We start from the raw sequence: 24,292 nt of genomic DNA, 5'->3' as shown, positions 1-24,292 counted from the left end.
AGTCTACATCAGGAATTTTCCAGGGAGAAGAAGTGTGGTGTGAGCCCCAGTGAGGGCAAGAGGGCAGGGGAGCTGTGCTGTCTCCCCAGGGCCACCATGCCATCCTGCTTTCTGCCCAGTTCCCCTGCCATTTCCCACCCAGCTGATGTAGGTATACACACAAATGCACACACACACATCCACACAAAGTATACATAATGCACACCCACACGCATGCACACAGTCACACAGTCACACATGTACAATTACATGTGCACACACAGGCACATGCTCGGGCACACACTCGTACACGCACTGGTTATGTTACACACTCAGGCACTGTTTACCAGCTGGAGCCCTCCAGGGGTTGGTAAGAATCAGTTTCCAGTCTGAGTGAGTGACTCTGAGGAGCCTTTACCAACAAGACGCGTGTGTGTGGGGGGGGGGGAGGTGTGTGTGTGTCAGAGATAGAAACAGGGATAGAGACAGAGAGACACAGTGAGACAAAGACCGAGAGAGACACAGAGACAGAGAGAGACACGGAGGCAGACAGAGAGTGATACTCTCCACCTCTGTTCTTTTTCTCAAGACTGCTTTGTCTAGTTGGGATCTGTTTTGATTCCATATGAACTTTAGGATTGTTTTTTCTAATTCTGTGAAAAATGACTTTGGCAATTTGACAGAGGGACGGCATTGAATCTGCTGAGTGTTTGGGGCAATATGGACATTTTAGTAATATTGATTCTTCTATTCCATGAGCATGGGATGGTTTTCCATTTGTTTGTGTCTCAATTTCTTTTCTCAGTATTTTGTAGCTCTCCTTGTAGCTATCTTTCATCTCCTTGGTTAGATGCTAAGCCTTTCTAAGAATCCTGATGTGCAGCTAACATAGCAAGTGTTCCCCGTCTGCCCTGGTGTAAGCACATGAGTTTCTTGCAGACCTACTCCCAGCTCTAATATACTATGAGTATGCAATTATGACCGGCAAGAATAATAATTATTTGGGATAATAAATTTCGGAGTGGACTAAAGGAATCACCAATTCTTATACTCTATTTTGAACTGTCTATTTGAATTGTTCCAAGTGCAAATAAATGCATTTTCCAAATCACATCATTTTTATAATGCAGGCCCTTCAAACCCCTTGATCCCAAATCCCTGGCACCACCCTGTGAGGTGGGCCCCACACCTCCCTCTTCATGCCCTCAAAAGGTGTTAGCGGCTTACAGTGTTTTTTGTGGTCACAATTAATGTGTTCTGAGGGCCTGCAACATTTGATAGGTCATGCCAAAACTTTTTTTTAATTTAATTTCATTTTATTTGAGGCTTAGGGATACATGTGCATGTTTGTCCTGTGGGTATACTGCACCCTGGTGGGGATTGAGCTACTAGTGTACCCATTACCCAAATAGTGAACATTGTATTGATAGTTTATTTTTCAAACCTTACCCATCTCCTACTCTCCCCCCTTCTCAAGTCATCAGTGTCTCTTGTTTCCATCTTTATGTCCATGTGTACCCATCGTTTAGCTCCCACTCATAAGTGAGAACATGCAGTATTTGCTTTTCTGTTTCTAAGTTAGTTCATTTAGGATAATGGCCTCAAGCTCCAATCACATTGCTGCAAAGGACATAATTTTACTCTTTTTTATGGATACATGGTATTCCATGGTGTATACATACTACATTTTCTTTATTCATCCACTGTTGATGGACATTTATGTTGGTTCCGTGTCTTTGCTATTGTCAATAGTGCTCAGATGAACATACACGTACAGGTGTCTTTTTTATGTAACGATTTTCTTTTCCTTTGGGTAGATGCCCAGCAGTACAATTGCTGGGTCAAATGGTGGTTCTATTCTTAGTTCCTTGAGAAATCTCTATGCTGTTTTCCATAGAAGTGGAATTAGTTTACATTTCCACCAACAGTGCACAAGCATCCCCTTTTCTCTGCATCCACACAAACATGTTGGATTTTGTTTGACTTTTTAATAATAGCCATTCTGACTGGAGTAAGATGATATCTCAGTGTGATTTTAATTTGCATTTCCCCTATGATGTTGAGCATTTTGTCATATGCTTGTTGGCTGCTTACATTTTTTTCTTTTGAGAAATGTCTGTTCATGCCCTTTGCCCAATTTTTTGTGGAGTTGTTTGGTTTTCTCTTGCTAAGTTATTTGAATTCCATCTAGATTCCGGATATTAGCCATTTGTCAGAGGCATAATTTGCAAATATTTCATCCCATTTTGTAGGTTGTCTGTTTACTTTTTTATTTTACTTTATTTTTTGCTGTGCAGAAGCTTGTTAGTTTAATTAAATCCACTTTGTCTGTTTCTGGGTTTGTGCATTTCCTTTTGGGGCCTTCATTGTAAATCTTTTGCCTAGGCCAATGTCCAGAAGTTTTTCCTAGGTTTTCTTCTAGGATTTTTATAGTTTCAGGTCCTATGTTTAAGTCTTTAATCCATCATTGAATTAATTTTTGTATATGGTGAGAGATAGGGGTCCAGTTTCATTCTTCTGCATATGGATAGCCAATTTCCCAGCACCATTTATTGACTAGGATGTCCTTTCCCCATTGTTTATTTTTGTCAGCTTTGTTGAGGACCAGATGGCTGGAGACGGACCACTTTATTTCCGGGTTCTCTACTCTTCCGTGAGTCTATGTGTCTATCTTCGTACCAATACCATCCTGTTCTTACTATAGATTTGTAGTATAATTTAAAGTCAGGCAATGTGATACATCTGGATCTGTTCTTTTTCCAGGGACTGCTCTAGCTATTCAGGGTCTGTTTTTGGTTTTATATGAACTTTAGTATTGTTTTTTCTAATTCTGTGAAAAATAATGTTGGAATTTGATAGAGATTGCATTGAATCTGCCGATTGCTTTAGGCAATGTGGACATTTTAACAATATTGATTCTTCCAATCCATGAGCATAGGATGGTTTTCCATTTGTTTGTGTCTACAATTTCTTTCATCAGTGTTTTGTAGCTCTCCTTGTAGCTATCTTCCATCTCCTTGGTTAAATGTATTCCTAGGTATTTTATTTTGTGTGTGTGGCTATTGTAAATGGGATTGAGTTCTTGATTTGTTTCTCAGCTTAAACATTATTGATGTATAGAAATGCTACTAATTTTTGTACATTGATTTTGTATGCTGAAACTTTACTGAAGCCATTTATCAAGTCTAGGAGTCTTTTAGAGGAGTCTTTAGGGTTTCCTAGGTATATACACATTTATGTCATCAGGGAACAGAGATAGTTTCACTTCCTCTTTTCCAATTTGGATGTCTTTTATTTCTTTCTCTTGCCTGATTGCTCTGGTTAGGACTTCCAATACTATTTTAAGTAGAAGTAGTGAGAGTGGACATCATCTTGTTCCATCCCTTAGGGAAATGCTTTCAACTTTTCCCCATTAAGTGTGACGTTGGCTGTGGGTTTGTCATAGATGGCTCTTATTATTTTGAGGTATGTGTCTACAATGCCTAGTTTGTTGACAGTTTTTATCATGAAGGGATGTTGGATTTTATCAAATGCCTTTTATACATCTGTTGAGATGACCCTATGGTTTTTGTTTTTAGTTCTGTTTGTGTGGTAAATCACATTTATGGATTTGTAGATGCAGATTCATCCTTGCATCTCTAGAATAAAACCCACTTCATCATGATGAATTATCTTTTTGATGTGTTACTGAAATCACGCATTCTGAGTGTCTGCAACATTTGACAGAGAATGCTAAAACTGTTACATGCACTGTCTCCATTGATCTAACAAGGCCCATGTGGTAGGTTCCATTTGTGAACCGCGTGATGGGCCAGGTCACACTGCCAGCACCCAGCCGCTGGAATCCACCTCTGTGCCCCAGAGACAACGAGTCCATTCACCAATCTGTGCCGTGAGCTTTGGAGACAGCTTCCCGAGAGAAGACAGGGACAAAGTACAAAAAGTGGGAGCCAGGGAAAAGCTCAGTGTGCCTGCTCTGGGGATCAGAGACAGAGGGGATGACTCAGGAGGGGCGTGGCCATGCCCACCCTCTCGGAGCAAGGGCAGAGCTGCCCATTGGTGGGCTAATCAGGCTTTGTAAGCCTAAGTCAGGCTGACTTTTTAAAATGTATTTTATTGTGTATATTTCAGGTGTACATCATGATGTTTCGTTACACTTACACTTAGTGAAGTAGTTACCACAGTCAAGCAAATGATCACCTGCACCTTCCACTGCCTTTGTGTGGGTAACAGCCGCTATCATCTTCCCTGCTGGCCAGTGGGAACACCCAGACTTGGGGCGCACAGAGAAAGAGTGAGGGGTTTGGGACACAACCCAGGGGGTAACTTCCACAGGGCAGCATGAAGAGGGGAGGCTGATAGTCCCCCAGCTCCCCTCACCCCCAGGGTGTGGCCTGTTGAGTAGAGACCCTGGTGAGTGCAGGAATTCGGCTCTGAGACCCACCAAGCAGGTGCATCAACAATAGCTTTCCATCAATAGCTTTCTACTTAGAGGCAGGTGGTTTCCTGGTCTCCTGATGTTTTATCTCTAGGTTTTTATATATGATGACTGAGTGTGAGAAACCTGTTGATTATATGGAGAAAAAAAATGAGACCAATTTCCTGGGTCAGGGAGGGGAGTGTAACACATTTAATACCTTCCATGTGGAAGGAAAAAAAAAAGTTAATTTGTAAAGTCGGCGTTACAGCTGTGAGTGGTTCACATGCAGCTGCTACAGCAAGAGGCCAGCAGGGGCAGCACCTGGATGTGAGCTCCTCCATTTTCCAACAGCCTCAGAGCCCAGAGCGCCATTCCCCTAGGACCAGCTCCCACCCTCACCCAGCCCAGCCCCACAACTGTCACAGGACCACAGGGCAAGCTCGGCTCCCACCCTCACCCAGCCTGGCTCCACGACTGCCACAGGGCGAGCTCGGCTCCCACCCTCACCCAGCCCGGCCCCACGACTGCCACAGGGTGAGCTCGGCTCCCACCCTCACCGAGCCTGGCCCTCACCCTTCCTGACCCTCACCCAGCCCGGCCCCATGACTGTCACAGGACCACAGGGCAAGCTCGGCTCCCACCCTCACCCAGCCTGGCCCCACGACTGCCACAGGGCGAGCTCGGCTCCCACCCTCACCCAGCCTGGCCCCACGACTGCCACAGGGCGAGCTCGGCCCCCACCCTCACCCAGCCCGGCCCCACGACTGTCACAGGACCACAGGGCGAGCTCGGCTCCCACCCTCACCCAGCCTGGCCCCACGACTGCCACAGGGCGAGCTCGGCCCCCACCCTCACCCAGCCCGGCCCCACGACTGTCACAGGACCACAGGGCGAGCTCGGCTCCCACCCTCACCCAGCCTGGCCCCACGACTGCCACAGGGCAAGCTCGGCTCCCACCCTCACCCAGCCCGGCCCCACGACTGTCACAGGGTCATAGTGTCAAGGCTTCTCCCACTTGGGCCTGAGGGACCAAAGAGGCAAAGCCTTCCCTTCGTATGCCTCAGGCACCTGCACTGTTACCTGACTTAGTAGGTTCTGGAAAGTTTTGTGAGAACGAATTCTTGCCTTGCCAACCAGAGAGAGAGAGGAGGCTTTGTTGTGTGTGGAAATGCTAATGCTGCTCTCGGCCCTTCTGAGGGAGCAAAACTCCCTCAAAAACTCCTCTCAAGGCGGGAGACAGCGACCCCAGCCACAGCTCGCTACTCATAGACCTGAGGCCCTGGAAACCCTTCTTCCAGTTTCCCTGGAATTCCTGCAAAGTGCACGGAGAAGCTCAGGGAAAAAGATGAGCAGGGAGAGAAGTGGGACCTGGACGGAGAGAAGTGGGTCCTGGACAGAGAGAAGCAAGGTGGGCGAGACGCGGGTGAGAGGAGGGTGAGAAGTGTCTGCCCCACCATTTCCCTGCTGTGTTTTCAAAATGTGTCCAATGTTCCCCCACAGCTGACTATCGCTCAGCCCATTGGATGTGCTGCCTCCGTTTGTCCCTGTAAGAATCTTATAAGGCAAATATTTTTTAAATCTTCACATTCTGCCTTAAAAAATCAGTTGGCCAGACTGAGTGACTTGCCCAGGGTCATGCACCCCTGGATGATGGAGCAGAGCCCAGAGCGTCTGCTGCACCCCCATTCCCCACAGCTCCATGCAGAGGCCACCGCTGCGCTGTGGCCTCTGTGCTGGGCTCCCACGTCAGGGAAATGGGAATCGGGGCCTGTGCAGAGGATTCCAAACCCTAATCAGGTGATATCACCCCCAGAGGGCCCAGCTGGTGTGTCCAGGACAGGCCCCTGAAGTATGCTCTTATTATCAATTATTAATTATTATGAAAGAGGCCCTCATACCACAATCTGACATTCATGGTTTATGCCATGGAAAACTTTAATTCTGAGAGTCATAGGACATTAAGTCAGGAAGAGGCATTCAGTGCAGCTAGCGGCAAAGCGTTGCTCTGTGAGTTCTGATCTGAGATCCAGCAAAGGTCATGCAATAACGCCAGCCACTGTAATCACACTGACAGTCTCGTCCATCCCTACCTTGCGAGAAATCAATAAGAAATTACAGAGTACCAGGCAAATCTCTATGCAATCTGGTATGGGGTTGGGGGGTTGATCTTGTTGGGTTTTTTGCTCCATCTTTAAGTCCAATTTGGAAAATTCCATGGTTAGTCTCATCTGCTAACCCTTGGCCTGAAACACACTCAACAGTAGAGCAGTGCTATATGTATACCAAAAGTGCATAATGATTAACAAAAGCATTTGCACTCAGCACTTTCTCCTCAGAAGGTAACTGTTTCTGCCGCCATCAACTGTAAATGAATATTGTGCACCTATAACTAATCAAGCTCTCAGATCCACATTTTGAACAAAATTACCTCCCCAAACCTAATACTTTTTTAGACATAATTGCCAGAGAAAACAACAGAGCCACCTCACAATTCAAAAAATTCAAATGAGAAATAGAGATTTTAGCAAACAGAGAGCACTTTCAAAGCAGAGCCCAGAGCCTTCGGCAGGAGAACCCAGGTAGTGGTGATAGCTGAGGCCAAGAGCCGGATGTTTTCACCCCGAGCTGAACGGGCAGGCAGCGCGCAACGTGAGAAGAACATTCTCCAATGTCAGGATACCTCGCAAAGGTGCCTGATTTTCAAGGGCATCTTTTGTGCCTATGAAATGTATGTTTTTATTATTCTCCAACAACGATGTCATAAGCTGAGGGGCGGGGAGCGTGGGGCTGGGCCAGCCAGGCCTCATTCCTGCTTGACTTTCGGGCCACATGGCCAGCAGGTGCACGTGTCAACACCCAGCCACACTCAACCTCTGTTTCTAAGCTGTGGGTTAGCTGTAAAAATTGCCTCAAGTTTCCACTTGCTTAATGAGAAAAAACTCATCCACACCTGGCAGAAGAGCCTGTCCCCACGAACAAAGCCAATGAGTGAGGGGAAGCCTGTGTGTTCTTGCCCGGGACAGCTCACCATCCGGTCACACGTGGGGCAGCCTGTGGGCTCAGCTTCATCTTCCTCTTCCAGAGGGCCCAGAAAAGGGTGTTACTGTACATAGGCCAAGACAATGATGGAAGTAATCAGTTTCCATAAAATCACCTTTACAGCAACAACACAGACGAGGGTGATCCGATGCCTAGGACTGAACTGCACTGCGACCAACTAATAAACTCTGCAACCTCAGTGAAGGAACTTCCCCACTGAGAAAATCGGACATTAATACCCTCCCCAGGGCTGACTGGGGCAATGGGAAGCAGCAAAGTCCGGGTTCTGCATGAGCCAAGCCTCAGGGTGGGGCAAGGGCACAGCTCACTACCATAATTCTCAGAGTATTTTGTAGTAAACCCTCATGGAGCCTTCCAGAAGCACATTCACCAGTGAGGGCAGTATGGACCCAGCAGGTCATGGGGCCATCCATGGCTGAGATTCCCTAATGGAACAGCTTTGCCAGAAAACAGTGGTCCAGGATGGTCAGTCCAGAAAAATTAAATCATCATCAAATGCATTCATCACCCCAGCTGGCAAATGATGATTTTGCTAAATGGACTTCAGAGCATTTTCTGCAAAAGAAATAAAGCACTGAAGTCACACGTGAAGTCACCCCCCAGCCCCTCATTGCACTTCCCTCCTGCACTCTCCAGGGGAGACTGGACTGGATCTTTATTACCCACGCATCAGCAGCCTTGTCACAGACGCATGGCTGCATGAAGAATATAGAACGTCGGTGTTCTTATAATAATAATAATATCCTATCCTATGGGTTACTTTGCAAGTCAATTTTATTATCTGGCATCCTATTTCTTGAGATTCATCTACATTGAAGCATACAGACATAGTCCATTACATGCAACTGCTATATAGTATTCTGTAGTGTGATTATTTCACTGATGACTCATCATTCCTCTAACCATAGAAACTTGGGCATTTTCAAAGTTTTCAGTTTTGTGAAAGCATGCTGCAGTGCACACCTTTGTTCAGTTCTGCCTCTGTGTATGAAGGTTTCTCTGGGATGCATCTCCAGTGGCAGAATTGCTGAGTAAGGTGTGTGTTTCTTTATTCTTGCCCGATGCTCCCAAAATGCTTTCCAAAGGAGCTGTGCTTGTGCTCCTGACCACCGACCCATGGTACCTACCTGAAAACACTGCGACATTACAGGTCTTTTTAAAGTGCTTGCCAGTCTGATGAAGTGGTAAGAGTCCCAGGGGCAGAAACCAAGCAAGTGGCCTGGGTTCCTGCAAGGGACCAGATTTTGACCCATCTTGGCCATCATCATGCCTTCTCCCTACATTTGATTTAAAGTGAGAGAGGAGTGACTCTTCCTTTCACTAAACACTTAGGGGCAACTGCAGGGTTATTCAGTGGCCTAATTTCAATATTGGGGCTTCTCAGGGAGGCCTGAGCAGAGGGAGAGAGATGAGGGAACGGCCGGTCCGTGGAGCGGTAGGAACACTCACAACAGTTCCTAAGTTTGCCGTCTTAAGTGGGTGCGATCCATGACACTCCAAGACAATCACCATAGTAACATCAAAGATCAGGCATCAGAGGGCACCATAACAGATATAATAATGGGAAAGTTTGAAATATTTTGAGAATTACCAAAATGTGGCCAGGCGCGGTGGCTCTCACCCGTAATCCCAGCACTTTGGGAGACGGAGGCAGGCAGATCACCTGAGGTCAGGAGTTCGAGACCAGCCTAGCCAACATGGTGAAATCCCATCTCTACAAAAATACAAAAATTAGCCAGGCGTGGTGGTGGGTGCCTGTAATCCCAGCTACTCAGGAGGCTGAGGCAGAAGAATCGCTTGAATCTGGGAGGCGGAGGTTGCAGTGGGCCAAGATCGCGCCACTGCCCTCCAGCCTGGGCAACAGAGTGAGATTCCGTCTCAAAAAAAAAAAAAAATTACCAAAATGTGACACAGAGGCATAAGGTGAGCGCATGGTGTGGGATCAATGGGCTGACAGAGTTGCTCAACTCAGGGTTGCCACAAACCTTGGATTAGTGAATAACACGTTATCTGGGAAGCCGAACAAGGAGGCGTGCCTGTACGTTAAATCATCTCTGGATGACGCATACTGCCTAATACAGTGTAAACGCTATGCAAATCACTGTTATACTGTATTGTTTAGGGACTAATAACAAGAAAAATGTCTGTACACGTTCCTAGTGATTCATCCATTTTTTCCCGAATACTTTCTCTCCACAGTTAGTTGAATCCACAGATGGGGAACTCAGGAATACAGAGGACCAACCGTATTTACTGAATAGGTGTGCCCCTTCTCCGGGAGAAAGGCCAGGGACTCACCCCAAGGCCGCAGTGCCTCACCTGGGCCAGCTCCTAGGGTTTCCTCCAGGGAGATCTCAGGAGACACCACCTGTCTGCCTCTGGCTGTGAGTGAGGAAGTAGAGTTTGGGGGCTGGACCCCCTGCCCCTCAGTATTGTGGGGGCATTGGGCACCGGGCCTGGAGGTCCCTGTAGCACGTGGGAAGGGGGACACTAGACCACACCACCCCAGGAAAGGCCTCTCTGACCTTTGACGTTGCCCAAAACTTGTACAAAGTCAGGGGCGCTTGTCTGTTTGTGAGACACAGCCGCACTTAAAGCAGGAGCCAGCCCAGAAGAGGACAGCTCCTAGCCACAGGCCCTCAGCAAGGGACCAAGGAGGCTGCTTCCCCGCATGGGCCATAGGCTCCCAGGGGCTCCCTCTCTCCGGCGGCCACAGTCATTTCTCAGGCCTGGCCAGGGGGCGCGGGCGGCGAGGTCGCTGGGACGGGGACCCTCAGGGAGTGCCTGCTGTGCCCATCGACCTGCCGGCGCCCGCCCAGGCTCCTGACTGGTCTGTTCTCCCCTCCAGGTACCAGCAGCGCGGAGGTGAAGGAGAACCGCAACGTGGGCAACCTGGCCGCGCGGCCACCGCCCTCCGGGGACCGGGCCCGGGGCGGCGCGCCCGGCGCGAAGAGGAAGCGGCCGCTGGAGGAGGGGAATGGGGGCCACTTGTGCAAACTGCAGCTGGTCTGGAAGAAGCTGTCGTGGTCGGTGGCGCCCAAGAACGCGCTGGTGCAGCTGCACGAGCTGAGGCCGGGCCTGCAGTACCGGACAGTGTCGCAGACGGGCCCGGTGCATGCCCCGGTCTTCGCGGTAGCGGTGGAGGTGAACGGGCTCACGTTCGAGGGCACAGGCCCCACCAAGAAGAAGGCCAAGATGCGCGCGGCGGAGCTGGCACTCAGGTCCTTCGTGCAGTTCCCCAACGCCTGCCAGGCGCACCTGGCCATGGGCGGGGGCCCAGGCCCCGGCACGGACTTCACCTCCGACCAGGCCGATTTCCCCGACACGCTCTTCCAGGAGTTCGAGCCCCCGGCGCCGCGCCCCGGACTCGCGGGAGGCCGCCCCGGGGACGCCGCGCTTCTGTCCGCGGCCTATGGTCGACGGCGGCTGCTGTGCCGCGCGCTGGACCTGGTGGGCCCGACCCCCGCCACCCCCGCGGCCCCGGGCGAGCGCAACCCCGTGGTGCTGCTGAACCGCCTGCGCGCCGGGCTGCGCTACGTGTGTCTGGCAGAACCGGCCGAGCGGCGCGCGCGGAGCTTCGTGATGGCCGTGAGCGTGGACGGCAGGACGTTCGAGGGCTCGGGACGCAGCAAGAAGCTGGCCCGGGGTCAGGCCGCACAGGCCGCACTGCAGGCGCTCTTCGACATCCAGATGCCCGGCCACGCGCCCGGCAGGGCCAGGAGGACGCCAATGCCACAGGTGAGGGGCGCGGCGGGTGCAGGGGGAACGGGCGGCGCTGGGGGCGCGGGGGAGACCCCGACCTTTCCCTGTGGGGAGTGGCGTCCAGGCTTCTCGGAGAAGGAGAGGCCGCGTGGAGCGGGAGGGGAAAGAATGTCTCCCGGCCTGGTGAGGTGATGGGAGAACAGGTGCTGCCGGCGGTTTTGAGGGTGACAATGCGGCTGCCCGGGAGGAGACGGCGAGGCCGGGTGGGGAGCGGCCAGGGCGCCTCTGTCTGCAGGGGGAGGGACGGTTCCCCCGTGCCAGGTTTCGTCCGTGACTGGGTCTCCACGCGTAGGGTCGGATGGTCGTGCCGGGTAAAATTGGGGTCAAGTTTTCCACCAGGGAGGCGCCCTGTGCCTGGGAGCAGCCGGAGAGGCCGCCAGCCTGGCAGGATCCAGACGGGGTCCCTGGTCCAAGGGAGAATCGCGCTGGGAGGCCGAGGAGGCCGGAGCGAGAGTGGGGAGCTGGGCCTCACTCTGCCCGGCAGGACCCCTCCGGTTCCTTCCTGCGCAGCTGTGGGTCCGCCTTCTAACCTGCTATTACCTTCACTCACTCTAGACATGTTCTCAACTGTCTGGGCATTACCGGTTGGAGGTGTCCAGGTTCTTGGCGCCTTGAGCAAAGAATTGGACAAAACCCACACAGCAAGGAAAGAACGAAGCAACAAAAGCAGATATTTATGGGAAATGAAAGCACACTCCACGGGGTGGGAGCGCCTGAGCACAGGGGCCCAAGAGCCCGTTACTGAAGTTTCTGGGGTTTAAATACCCTCTAGAAGTTTCCAATGGTTACTCGGCGTAGGCCCTGTGTAAATGGAGAGGACATTTCCTGTCATCGCTGAAGTATTTCCATTTGATTCAGCTCTAGGAAGTCAGTGTGCACCGGCCTTATGTTCCTGCCTCCAGACCCTATTCTCCTGCCTCCTATCTGTCAGAAACTATTGTGATACCATTTTAAAACAATCTTATCCTGCCAAGTCTTGCAATGGCTGATTTATGCAAATTATCTTTTCTCTTATCATGTTCAGAATTATCTGTGGGCATCACTAATGTAGCAGATACAGAAAATTATCTTTATTCATTTTGGCATCAATCAAGGAAAGAAACATTTCACATAGTTAAAAAGCACTTAGCCCAGTGCGGGACTCGTCGTAAGTATGCAATAATTGTAAGTTATGGCTGTGATCGCTACCATCGTTACATCACAACACCTAGGACAGAATCTGTTATTTTGCCTGGGGAGATGATAAATCTCTTCACGAATGTAGGGTCCCACTCGAACCTCAGACACTGCTCAGGGAGACTGCAGGGTGACACAGACCACATGCGTCGTGGCAGAGCCCTCATCTTGAATTGTGACTGGGTTCAAGTGCTCACTATTCACTTGTCAACCAATGCTTGTTGAACTCTTGGCCGGCATGGGGTAGGGCACACCCCTGCCTTCTGCCTCTCAGGAAGCCATTCATTCATTTTCAAGTACTTGTGGAACATCCGGTGGTCATTTTAAGGAGTGGGTTAGAGGGATTTAGACCACAATCTCCATCAGTCTTGCCGTCCAAACTCGCCCTCAAATAAAAACACAATGTAAGTAAAAACAAGGTGGCAGACAGCAAGGACGGCTTCCACATAAGTCCCTGGGCACTTCCTCACAAGGGTGCTGGGGCCTGGCTTGGTCTTTTCTTACACCTCCTTCTTATTTACTCCCCTCTCTCTTCCTTTTTCACCCTGTTTCTACACTCTCTGTAGCTTAAACTTGCCAGTGACCATCCTGGAAGCCACTTCACCCCTGCAGCCTGGGGGAGGGGGGGAGGGGGGATGGGGTGGTGAGGAGACTGGGAGAGAGCCCTCCTAATGCTGCCCATGACCTTAGGTGCAACCTTGGCAGGCTCGGGTCTCCTGCCACCTCCTGAGAAGCCCCACCACCCATGGTCTGGGGCGTGTCCCCCGTCGCTGGGATACCTTGCTCACCCAGCTGAGCCTGCCACTCTTCTGTTGAATCTGTTAAGCAGGAAACATCCCTCCACCCTCCCCAGCCCCCCTCCTGCGTCCCACTCATGTGAAATGTGAAGAATGTCAGTGAATTCTGGCGGCAGTGCCTTTTTCTTTCATGTCGTCAGCCCTGAGCTCTCATGATGGAGAAACCAGGCAGCACTACTACTTTGTAATAGTCATTTGACCCCAGAATGCAGCACATCAGTTAGAGCCATGGCCGCTAAATTATTTTTCTCTGACAGTCCCTAACCACCCCGACTGGATGATGAAGGGCGCAGAGCAGCGCGAGGGTTTCGGGCCATTCATCTCTGCTCTGCACGTGGCGTCCCAGGGGCCCATTTTACCCTCCCTTGTACCGCTCCCCATGCGCACCCACAGCTGGGCGGGGGCTGGGAGGACACTGGGACTCAGGGCCAGGAACCTTCAGCAGTTTATTAAATTCAAATCCTATTATGGATGTGATTCAGGGGGAAAAAAATGAAAAGACTTCAGAAATTGCTGTAAATGTGGCTTTTCCTCCTTGCCCTGCCCCAACCTTCCCCCAAAACCCTGTCTCTACTTCATGGACCCCCGTCTACACAGCTTGCTTCCTGTTCACGCAGACCCCTGGTCCCACTGCATGGTGGCTCTGGAGCTAAAATTCCTAAAAGCCTGAGTCCCTGGCCCTTGTCTGACGGCCCTGTTAGCACCTGTGTCTGGAGGGCAAGCCATGCGTTTTCTGGGCTGTGTCCCACGCTCGGAAAAGGGCAGGCCCACCTCTGGGGCTGGGGGTAAAGGCCGCCCTCCCGGAGTCCGTCCAGGGAGCCTGGAAGCAGCGCCTCCTGCTGGGACGATGCAGTCTCTGCACTTGGGTGCCGGCCCCGGTGCTTGAGGTTCTCTGCCCACAGTCCCAGGCTCACCCCATGCAGGGCTGGCTTCCACGTGCAGGACCACAAAACCACGTCTGGATCCACATGGTGTTTCGGTAGAAGCCAGCAAAGATGCTGCACATCTGCTCAGTGCTCTCCGCCAAAGGCTTGCTCCTACGAAGGAAGCTTCAGAACCATCCCGGAGGGAAGTTTTCTCATTAAGTAACAGTCAATGAAAAAAGTTTCCAATGTGATGGTGCATAGAATCATCTGAGTGCCATGTTTAGACACTGCTGAGGAGCCTACTGCAAGAACCCAGTGTGTTTTCAAGGGAGGTCAGGGTCTGCACTTCCAGCTCATCGGGTGGTCAGAGACCCACACTGTTGAGAGCCACTGCGGCCGGAGCTTGTCATGGTGCTGCTCACAGCCTCAGCCTGGAATGGCAGGGCCGCGGCGGGAAGAGTGTCTGTCTTGCCGGGACAGCTCGCAGGAAGCAGGGCCTCCCAAAGGCCCTCGGAGACCTGCAGTAGTGTGTCTGTAAGGGTGAGTGTTGTGGTGGAGGTTGGGATTCACAATATCAGCTTCCTTATAAACACGTGAAGTCACCCTCCAGTGGTAAAGATGACGTACGATAGACTTGTGTGTCATCCAAATTTTGAAAGAGGAAGTTCAGAAGCATGATATTTTCATAAAGATTAAAATCACAGGTGTGGCTTCTTCGTATCTGATTTTCACTATTTCCTGCACCTGGGGGTGTTTCTCAGGATCAGACTCATCTAACCCGTCAGCTTCATGGGATCCGAGTCAGCCAGAGTGACAAAAGCAGGCATTTATCAGATTCCTTAGAACTCACACCAGACCTAAACATGTAGGGTTTACAGTACTGGCAGAGGGTTTGCAGGCCAGTCTCCTCTCCATGAGTATCAGCTGATAGGGGCAGTGCCTGCTCAGGTGCATCTGCCTGGCCCATTGCAAATCCTTCATGCTCTCCTCATCTGCAGTCCACTCAAGACTCCTCTAGGTTAACTGGGTACTCAGAAGTAAGAACAAGACTGTGTCAGGATATAAATATGTGCTACCTGGAGGCATCATCATAAAAAATGATAAAATCACAAAACCTACATCTCTCTTCAGTTTGCTCCCCACCCCTAGCATGAAAAGAATTCCTAAGCAAAAACGCAACCATAAAGGAACGCTTTTCAGCATTTTCTTTCCGTGAAAACTATTTAGAAAGGAGAATAAAGTACACTATCATGCCAGTAAAAATAAATAAATCAGTAAAAGTCATCTGTGTGCCCAGTAACTCTGAAAAGGAAGTTTATTGACTTGTTTGTGAGTTTATCTTTCACCCTCAAGTACCCCCTTTCTTTGTTTTTTAAATTTTCATGTCAGGCACAGACGCCCTGTTGTCCACACACCCTCACCCCACACTCTCCCACACTCAGTCCATACTCCAAACTAGTGCCTTCAGAAAGAGAAACAGTTCCTTGAATGACTTTCTATAAATGTTAAAAGAATCTTTGTCTTGCTGGAAAAAAAAAAAACAAAAAACTTTCCATTGCCACCCAGCCTCATGAGAATTATTCACTGCCAGCAAGAAGTTCTTTATATTTTCATAAAGACTTGGAGAGACTGGGAGGGGTGGCACCTTGGGCATCCCTGGGCAGCGGAAAAGGCACTAGAACCAGGTGTTTGAACTGGGAACTGTGGGTTTGGGTCTGAGAATGCAGGTATTAAAGACATAAAAAGTGTCTGTGAAGTCCCTGGGAGAAGCCGCCTAGAGTTTGGGCCTTTTCCTCCTGGGATGGACCGGGCTCCACATTCTCACCAAGCAATCCTCAAGGGCTGAGGGCACAGCAGGTTTCTCTCCTATCCGACATCATAATGGCTTTCCATCCCCAGCTGTTCCCACCAGAGACACCATAGTGAGAGGAAAGCCTGAGGGGTTCATCCTCTGTCCCCACACCAAGAAATACGCAGCTGAATCCTTGCAGAAAAATCATGACCAATTATTGGGATTGCTTCAATCAGTTGAGGCAGCAAGTCAAGATGAAGCCACTTCTTTGATGCCCAGAGCGAAGTCCAGGGTGATTTTTTTCTCCTTCTCTGTCTGTCTCTCTCTCTGTTACTTCCTCTCTCACACACACTATTTGTGCGGGATGCACATGCACATATGTGTGTATATAGATCTACACTAGAGAGGAAGACTTACAGTCAGCAGAGCTTTGTGCAAACGTAGGAAAAACCTGCTTGTCCTGTGTGAGCGTTTCAGAGACCTACCAAAAGGTCTTTAATTCAGCAAGTTGCTAACATGTCTGTGGCTCAGTTTTCTCCTCTGCACAGAGTTTTTCTGGGGCTCGTGTGTCTACAACAATAGAGTAAGCGCTCCATGCTTGTTGGCTGTTATTTGTATTAGCATCATTGTTTTTATGATGCAATTACAGGTTCAATTATTTAAGATACTTATTCCCACACCAAAGTATATTAAAAGCAAACAAAAGGCCTGATGGCTCATGTCGCTCCCATCCTGGGTGAAGGTGTTTTCTAGGTTAAGAGAAGACATTTGCTTGGGGTCTGCAGGCTCCTTGCAAGGGGTTACCAGATAAAATACAGTGACAAGCTTACATTTAAAAATTATAGTTATTTATCTGAAATTCAAATTTAACCAGATGTCTTATATTTTATTTGCTAAAAATAACCATGCATCCCTCCTTGCAACTGAAAAGTGAGAAAGGGGGTGAGAGTGTGGTGCCAGGGACAGGAGGGTCCCGTGGGAAGAGGCAGACTCCAGCAGCCGCCTGTCTGCCGCTGTGCCCACCATCCTCCCTCATTTTTCTCAGAGCACTCAGAGAGGTCACGGATGTGCCAGTGTCCTAGGGTGGGGACACTAACGATTTTTGGGTCTTTTCCTGTCTCCCTCACTCAAATATTGAAGTCCCCCTCTGGCTAGAAACCAGCCATTCAGTCTCACTCACTTTGTGAATAAATCGAATGGAGGAGGGATAATCACAAGCAGGCCAGGAGCCAAGCATCTTTGCAGTGTCCTGAGTTCGGTTTCACGTCTCTGCCCTTTTGCTGACAGGAACTCTTTTAACCCCCCGTGCAGACAGTCACTGTTGATTTCACTTATGTGTAAAATTACAAAGGGCTTGCTGTGAGTGGGGGCCCTAGAAGAACCCTCCTGACCATAAAGCCCAGGAATCCAGGGTTAAAACGAACGTCATTTCTGTCGTGGCAAAGGTCTCAGTGTGTAACTCAGGGAGAAGACTGAAGAGAGACCAGTTAGGTAGGAATCAGCCCTTCCTTCCTAATGGTTTTCAATAGTTCCATAACTTACTTAAGGAGAAAAATTGGGATTTCACAATTGGCTTGTTTGAAGTTAGTTCTCGTGTCTTAGAAGTGGTGATGAGTGTGTTGTTGTTGCTTTGCTTGAGAAGGGTGGAGGGAGGTGAGATTGAAGAACAGTGTGTGCCATTTTTCATCATGATGGCTTCCAAAGAATGGGCTTTAAGATGGTGTCACTCCTACATGCAGCTTTTCCTCCAGACTTGGGCCAGCCCTAAGGCTTCCCTGGAAGGCCAGCATGAAAGCTCCAACTCCCCTCCATCATCCCCAGGTCAGCTAAGTGCCCTGGGAGGCTTCAGTCACTGGGGACAAGCAAGGCCTCGTTGAAGCTGAGGTTCTGGGTCCTGGTAATGGATCGCTGGGGCTGTGTCAAGTTCTGTTGTTTTCCACCAGCTCACCCCAGGTGGTTCTGTTCTCTGTGAAGCCCTCCAGGGGGTGGGTCCCCAGGACGCCCTTCCACCCCAGCTGGCTGCCTGTGTCTCTGGGACCATTCTTCCCATGCGCCTGTGGCCACATCACCTGCTTTGAAGCAGGAATGATCCCAGCAGCTTGCTTGCTTTCAGCACCTCACCTTCTGGGTTTTGTGGCCACACACACCATCCTGTGGTCCATGCAGGAAGGCAAGGTGCTCTTTTAGGGAAGGAAAAACAGTCCTGCAGATCCAGCCATCCCCAAACCTTCTGGCTTTCTTCGTGTCCTGGGTCTGTGAAAGAGGTGCTGATGGCCAGAAAAAGAGTGAGAGGTCACTCATTGTCATTACACATGGGAAAAAAAACTTTCAGAAAATCCTTCCTTAATGAGGCACTAGAGGCTTTGTAGATGCTTAACAATACATTTATGCATTTATACAATGTAAATACAATGTATGATATACATTTATACACTATACATGTCTACAATGTATATACAATGTATGCCATATATTTCTATAATATATGTATACAATGTATATACAATTGTGATATGTTTACACAACGTATATACAATGTACAGCATACATTATGCAATGTACATGCAATCACAATGTATGTTTATACAATGTATGCAATGTACAATATACATTTATATAATAGCTTCTGCCACCCTACTTCCTACTAAAACATGTTAGGTGAAATTGTAATATGTAACTGATACGTATTTAAGCCTATAGGTTCCCAATACCATGTTCGGAATTTTCAAATATGGTTAATATGACTGTCCATTAGTTAAGCAGGGCCTGTGAGCCAAGCTTCACCACTTGTCTCTATTTCACAGCCATGATTACTGATGATAACAACAGTGCCATTTGCAGCTAATATTTCCCAGGCACTTAATCTGGGTCACACATTATTCTCAGTGCTTTACATGCACAGTAACGCTCATTTAAAATTTTTGAGGTCTGTTTTACAGAGGAGGACGTTGAGTTTCCGGAGACCTGAGTCCCACGTCCAAAGTCTAGTCGCTGAGGGGTGGAGCAGGGAGGACAGTTACAGACAGCAGAGCTCAGCTTCTGTGGGGCTGGGGCTCATCCTCAAGACTCCAGCCTGCTCCACCCCTCCCAGCCCCCAAGGGCTTTAGGCTGATGGAGGACACAGAACACTGTTCATTAAAATAGAGGTCTATGATTTAGCACAGCAAGAGTGACAAAAGAGTGTTTGTTATTAGTTCCAAACAGGGAGAAACCACAGTGGGCTGACTGGCAGGGAAGAGTTGATTGAAAGACTGCAGAGCCCAACTGTGTGGGAGGAGGTGGGCAGCCAGGGGAGGGACACACACCTGGGCATCATGTCCTGGCGGTTGGAGACTCCTGAACACATGGGAGCCTCGTGGGAGCCCTCAGGGAGGTGCAAGCTGGAGAGGATCGGGTCACCTGCCTGCAGGGGCTCCACTGCCCTCCTGGGCTGGTGCTGCCTTGGGTACCTCCATGGAGCTCAGAGGCTAGAGGGGCTTGCTCCCCATGGGAAGGTGGCTCTGTAAGCAGAGAGCCTACAGCCTCCCTGGGGTAGACAATGGCTCCATTAGGATGGCTGAGCCCCCTTCCTTTGGGACTCATCATTACACCAAAAAGGACAGGGTCAGCTAAAGGAGATGGCAACTGGGAAAAGCCAACGTTTAAATGAACCAGAGAAAGGAAAGAGGTGCATCTGAGAGAGGAGAGGGGATGTGGGAGAGCACATGGGGTGCCACCTTCCCCATCCCAAGGATGCCCAGGAGGGCCCTGCTCCCCTGATCCCTCTCCCCTGAGCCCCCTCTCCTTCGCCCATTGTCACATCCCCTGAGGCTCCTCTTTTCATGCACGTACCTGTGAAAGGACCACCAAACAGGCTTTGTGTGAGCAACAAGGCCGTTTATTTCACCTGGGTGCAGATGGGCTGAGTCCAAAAAGAGAATCAGCGAAGGGAGATAGGGGTGGGGCCGTTTTATAAGATTTGGGTAGGTAAAGGAAAAAGGGGGGCTGTTCCCTGGTGGGCAGGGGTGGGGGTCACAAGGTGCTCAGCAGGGGAGCTTTTGAGCCAGGATGAGCCAGGAGAAGGAATTTCACAAAGTAATGTCATCAGTTAAGGCAGGAACCGGCCAGCTGGATGTGTACCTGCAGGTCACAGCGAATATGATGGCTTAGCTTGGGCTCAGAGGCCTGACATTCCTGTCTTCTTATATTAATAAGAAAAATAAAACGAAATAGTGGTAAAGTATTGGGGCGGCGAAAATTTTTGGGGGTGGTATGGAGAGATAATGGGCAATGTTTCTCAGGGCTGCTTCAAGCGGGGAACCTAGAGAGGGAGAGATTAAGCTGAAGGATGATTTTGTGGTAAGGGGTGATATTGTGGAATAGTCCTGTAGAATTATTGGTGATGGCCTGGATACGGTTTTGTTCGAGTGTCTATGAGCAACCTCTCACTGTTATTTACGGGGCTGCGTATAAGTAAACAAGAAGAGGGCATGGGAGGAGAGTCTGATGAGCAAGGGGAAGGTAGCCAAGAATGGAGTGAAATACAGGGTGTCTTCCTAGCAATAACTACTGGTTTTTAAGTGTGCCAGTATTGATAGAGGGCTTAGTCTGTAATACGGAACTGGAAGGCTCTAATTGTTTCTGTGATGTGTGTAGTTGGGCTTCGGAGATGAGGAGTAAAGGAACATCAAGAGGGTGAAAGGTTACCTAGGGGAATTCCAGTGGGTCTTTGCTGAGAGATACATAACGGAATGGCCACAGGAATAGTAGTTTGTGTTGTGAGAGGTCCAAATATGGGCGGAGTAGAGTTGATATAATGAGAAGGGTTTTTTAACTAAGTGCGGAGGAGGGCGGCGTCTTGCTGATGTGCAATGTCTGGGGAGGTCTTGCTGGAACTGTCTAGAAAGTAAATGAGTTCTTCAGGAGGGTAAAGGTGAGGGCTGTTAAAGGAAGTTCAGAAGTGTAGGGAGACAAGAGATGTTGCCTGGTCTGCATGTAAGCGGGTACAGCTGTGTAGGCGCTGGAAGAAAGGGAAATGCAAAGCCAGCGGATGTTCGCTAAGGAGGGATTAGAAGCGGCTAGGAGAGAATGGGTAAGGTTGATAGTGTGGTGGAGATAGCTGGGGAGAGGTAGAGGGTGCCCTAAGAATGGGAAAGAATAGAACTTCATCAGGGTGAAAGTATTGAAGGGTCTTCTGCCAGCAAAGAGCATCCATCCACTCTAAGAGGGAGATAAGAGTTGCCAGTCCTAGGTGGGGGCCAATCCCCGAGCTTGATGTGTAGGGAAGGGAGGGGCCTGAATAATCCCTGAGGAGTAGTAGAATAGCAGATGGAACACTGAGAGGTGATTTCCTTGAGGATAGATTTCTACAACGGAAAGGAAATGAGAGGTTCTAAGAGGAGGGCTGGTGGCTTGTACTATAGTATAGCCTGCCTTTCCTAGTGTGTGGGGATTAGGCCTGGTGGAACTGCCATCAATAAACTAAATGTGATCAAGGTGAGGAACAGGGAAGAAGGAAATATGGGGAAATGGGGTGAATGTCAGGTGGATCAGAGAGATACAGTCATGAGGGTCAGGTGTGGTATCTGGAATAATGTGGGAGGCCGGATTGAAGTCCAGGCCAGGAACAATGGTAATTGTGGGAGACTCAACAAAGAGTAAGTATAGCTGAAGAAGCCGGGGAGCAGAAAGTATATGCGTCAGGTATGAGAAAGAAAGTAGATTTTGGAAGTTATGAGAACTGCAGAGAGTGAGTTGAGCATAGTTTGTGATTTTGAGGGCCTCTAAAAGTATTAAGGCAGTGGCAGCCGCTGCATGCAGACATGAGGGCTGGGCCAAAACAGTAAGGTCAAGTTGTTTGGACAGAAAGGCTACAGGACGCGGTCCTGGCTCTTGTGTAAGAATTCTGACTGCACAGCCCTGCACTTCAGCTGTGGGTAATGAAAAGGGTCAGGATGAGTCAGGGAGAGCTAGGGTGGGGGCAGTCTCTAAAGCTGTCTTCAAGGAAGTGGAAGAGGAGTGGGGAAAGGATTTAGGATCTATGGGGTCAGCTAGGTTTCCTTTTGTGAGTTTATATAACGGTTTTGTTAGGATGGCAAAACCAGGTATCTAAAGTTGAAAGTATCTAACCATGCCTAGGAAGGAAAGGAGTTGTTTTATAGAAGGTGTTGGGGTTTGAGAGATCAGCTGGACATGATTGGCAGGGAGAGCACGTGTGTTTTTATGAGAATTACAACAAGATAGGTAACAGATGAGGAAGAAATTTGGGCTTGACTGAAGTAATGGGAGCTGTCTGTGAAGCTTTGCGGCAGTACAGCCCAGGTAATTTGCTGAGCCTGATGGGTGTCAGGGTCAGTCCAAGTGAAAGCGAAGAGAGGCTGGGATGAAGGGTGCAAAGGAATAGTAAAGAAAGCATGTTTGAGATACAGAACAGAATAATGGGTTGTGGAGGGAGGTGTTGAAGATAGGAGAGTATATGGGTTTGGCACCAAGGGGTGGATAGGCAAAACAATTTGGTTGATAAGGCACAGATCCTGAACTAACCTGTAAGCCTTGTCTGGTTTTAGGACAGGTAAAATGGGGGAATTGTAAGGGGAGGTTATAAGCTTTAAAAGGCCATGCTGTAGCAGGAGAGTGATAACAGACTTTAATCCTTTTAAAGCATGCTGTGGGATGAGATATTGGCATTGAGTGGGGTAACGGTGATTAGGTTTTAATGGGATGGTGAGGGGTGCATGATCGGTCACTAAGGAGGGAGTAGAGGTGTCTTATACTTGTGGGTTAAGGTGGGGAGATACAAGGGGAGGATGTGAAGGAGGCTTTGAACTGGGGGAAAAGGCGGCAATGAATAGTCAGGGAATAGTCAGGGAAGCAGATAATTTAGTTAAAGTGTCTCGGCCTAATAAGGGAGCTGGGCAGGTGGGGATAACTAAAAAGGAGTGCTTAAAAGAGTATTGTCTAAGTTGGCACCAGAGTTGGGGAGTTTTAAGAGGTTTAGAAGCCTGGCTGTCAATACCTACAACAGTTATGGAGGCAAGGGAAACAGGCCTTTGAAAAGAAGGTAATGTGGAGTGGGTAGCCTCCGTATTGATGAAGAAGGGGACGGACTTACCTTCCACTGTGAGTTACCCGAAGCTCAGCATCCGTGATGGTCCAGGAGGCTTCTGAGGTGATCGGGCAGCGTCAGTCTTCAAGCGCTAAGCCGAGAAGATTTGGGAAGGAGTCAGAGAGCCTTGGGCCAGAGTTCCAGGGGCTCTGGGAGTGGCTGCCAGGTGAGTTGAACAGTCTGATTTTCAGTGGGGTCCTGCACAGATGGGACATGGCTTAGGAGGAATCCTGGGTTGCGGGCATTCCTTGGCCCGGTGGCCAGATTTCTGGCACTTGTAGCAAGCTCCTCGGGGAAACGGGCCTGGAGGAAACCCTGGCAGCTGCGGTTCAGCCGTTTCGAGTTCTTGCGTGCTGGAGATATGGCGGGGGTTTGTCTCACAGTGGATGCAAGGAATTGCAACTCAGAAATACATTGCTACTTGGCTGCCTCTACTTTATTATTGTACACCTTGAAGGCGAGGTGTACAATTAAGTCCTGCTGTGGGGTTTGAGGGCCGGAATTTAATTTTTGGAGTTTTATTTAATGTCGGGAGCGGATTGGGTAATAAAATGTATATTGAGAATAAGATGACCTTTTGACCTTTCACGGTCTAGGGCTGTAAAGCATCTCAGAGTTGCTGCTAAAGGGGCCATGAACTGGGCTGGGTTTTTATATCTGATGGAAGAGCTTAAACGCTAACTGATTTGGGAGAGGTCGGATAAAGAAAAGGAGCATTAACCCTGACTATGCCTTTAGCTCCAGCCACCTTTTTAAGGGGAAATTGCTGGGCAGGTGGGGGAGGGCCAGTCACGGAACGAAACTGTAAGCCCCACCAGGTGTGAGGAGGGGAGGTGATAAAAGGATTATTGGGTAGAGGAGCAGAGGCTGATGAAGAATTGGGACCTAGCTCGGTCTGGCGAGGAGCAGCCTGGGGAGGAGCAGAGGGGTCAGATGGGTCTGTAGAAAAGGAAGACTGGAAAGAGGAAAGACTCAGCGACGCTTGCGATTGGGACTAAGGGGAGGGAAAGAAGGAAGATTTGGGATGAGTTGCATTGGGAACAGACTAGGGATGTGTAAAAGAAAGCCTGGACGTCAGGCACTTCAGACCGTTTGCCTATTTTACGACAAGAATTATTTAGATCTTGTAGGATGGAGAAATCGAAAGTGCCGTTTTCTGGTCATTTAGAGCCATTGTCAAGTTTGTACTGGGGCCAAGTGGTGTTGCAGAAGAAAATAAGACGCTTAGATTTTAGGTCAGGTGAGAGTTGAAGAGGTTTTAAGTTCTTGAGAACATAGGCTAAGGGAGAAGAAGGAGGAATGGAGGGTGGAAGGTTGCCCATAGTGAAGGAGGCAAGTTTAAAGGGAAGGGTAGAG

At 49.3% G+C, this 24,292-nt stretch overlaps 1 protein-coding gene across 1 annotated transcript in view; it reads left to right on the top strand.

The window, feature by feature from the left end:
• Positions 1 to 24,292, top strand: part of ADARB2 (adenosine deaminase RNA specific B2 (inactive)) — a 592,089-nt gene that overhangs the window by 376,701 nt on the left and 191,096 nt on the right. The window contains exon 3 of the mRNA XM_016962550.4: positions 10,308 to 11,197. Coding sequence (XP_016818039.2) covers positions 10,308 to 11,197 — 890 coding nt within the window. The remainder of the gene's footprint in view (positions 1 to 10,307; positions 11,198 to 24,292) is intronic.

Source organism: Pan troglodytes, chromosome 8 (genome assembly GCF_028858775.2).
Source record: "Pan troglodytes isolate AG18354 chromosome 8, NHGRI_mPanTro3-v2.0_pri, whole genome shotgun sequence".
NCBI classification, from domain to species: Eukaryota; Metazoa; Chordata; class Mammalia; order Primates; family Hominidae; genus Pan; species Pan troglodytes.
This window is presented reverse-complemented; position numbering and strand designations above follow the sequence as displayed.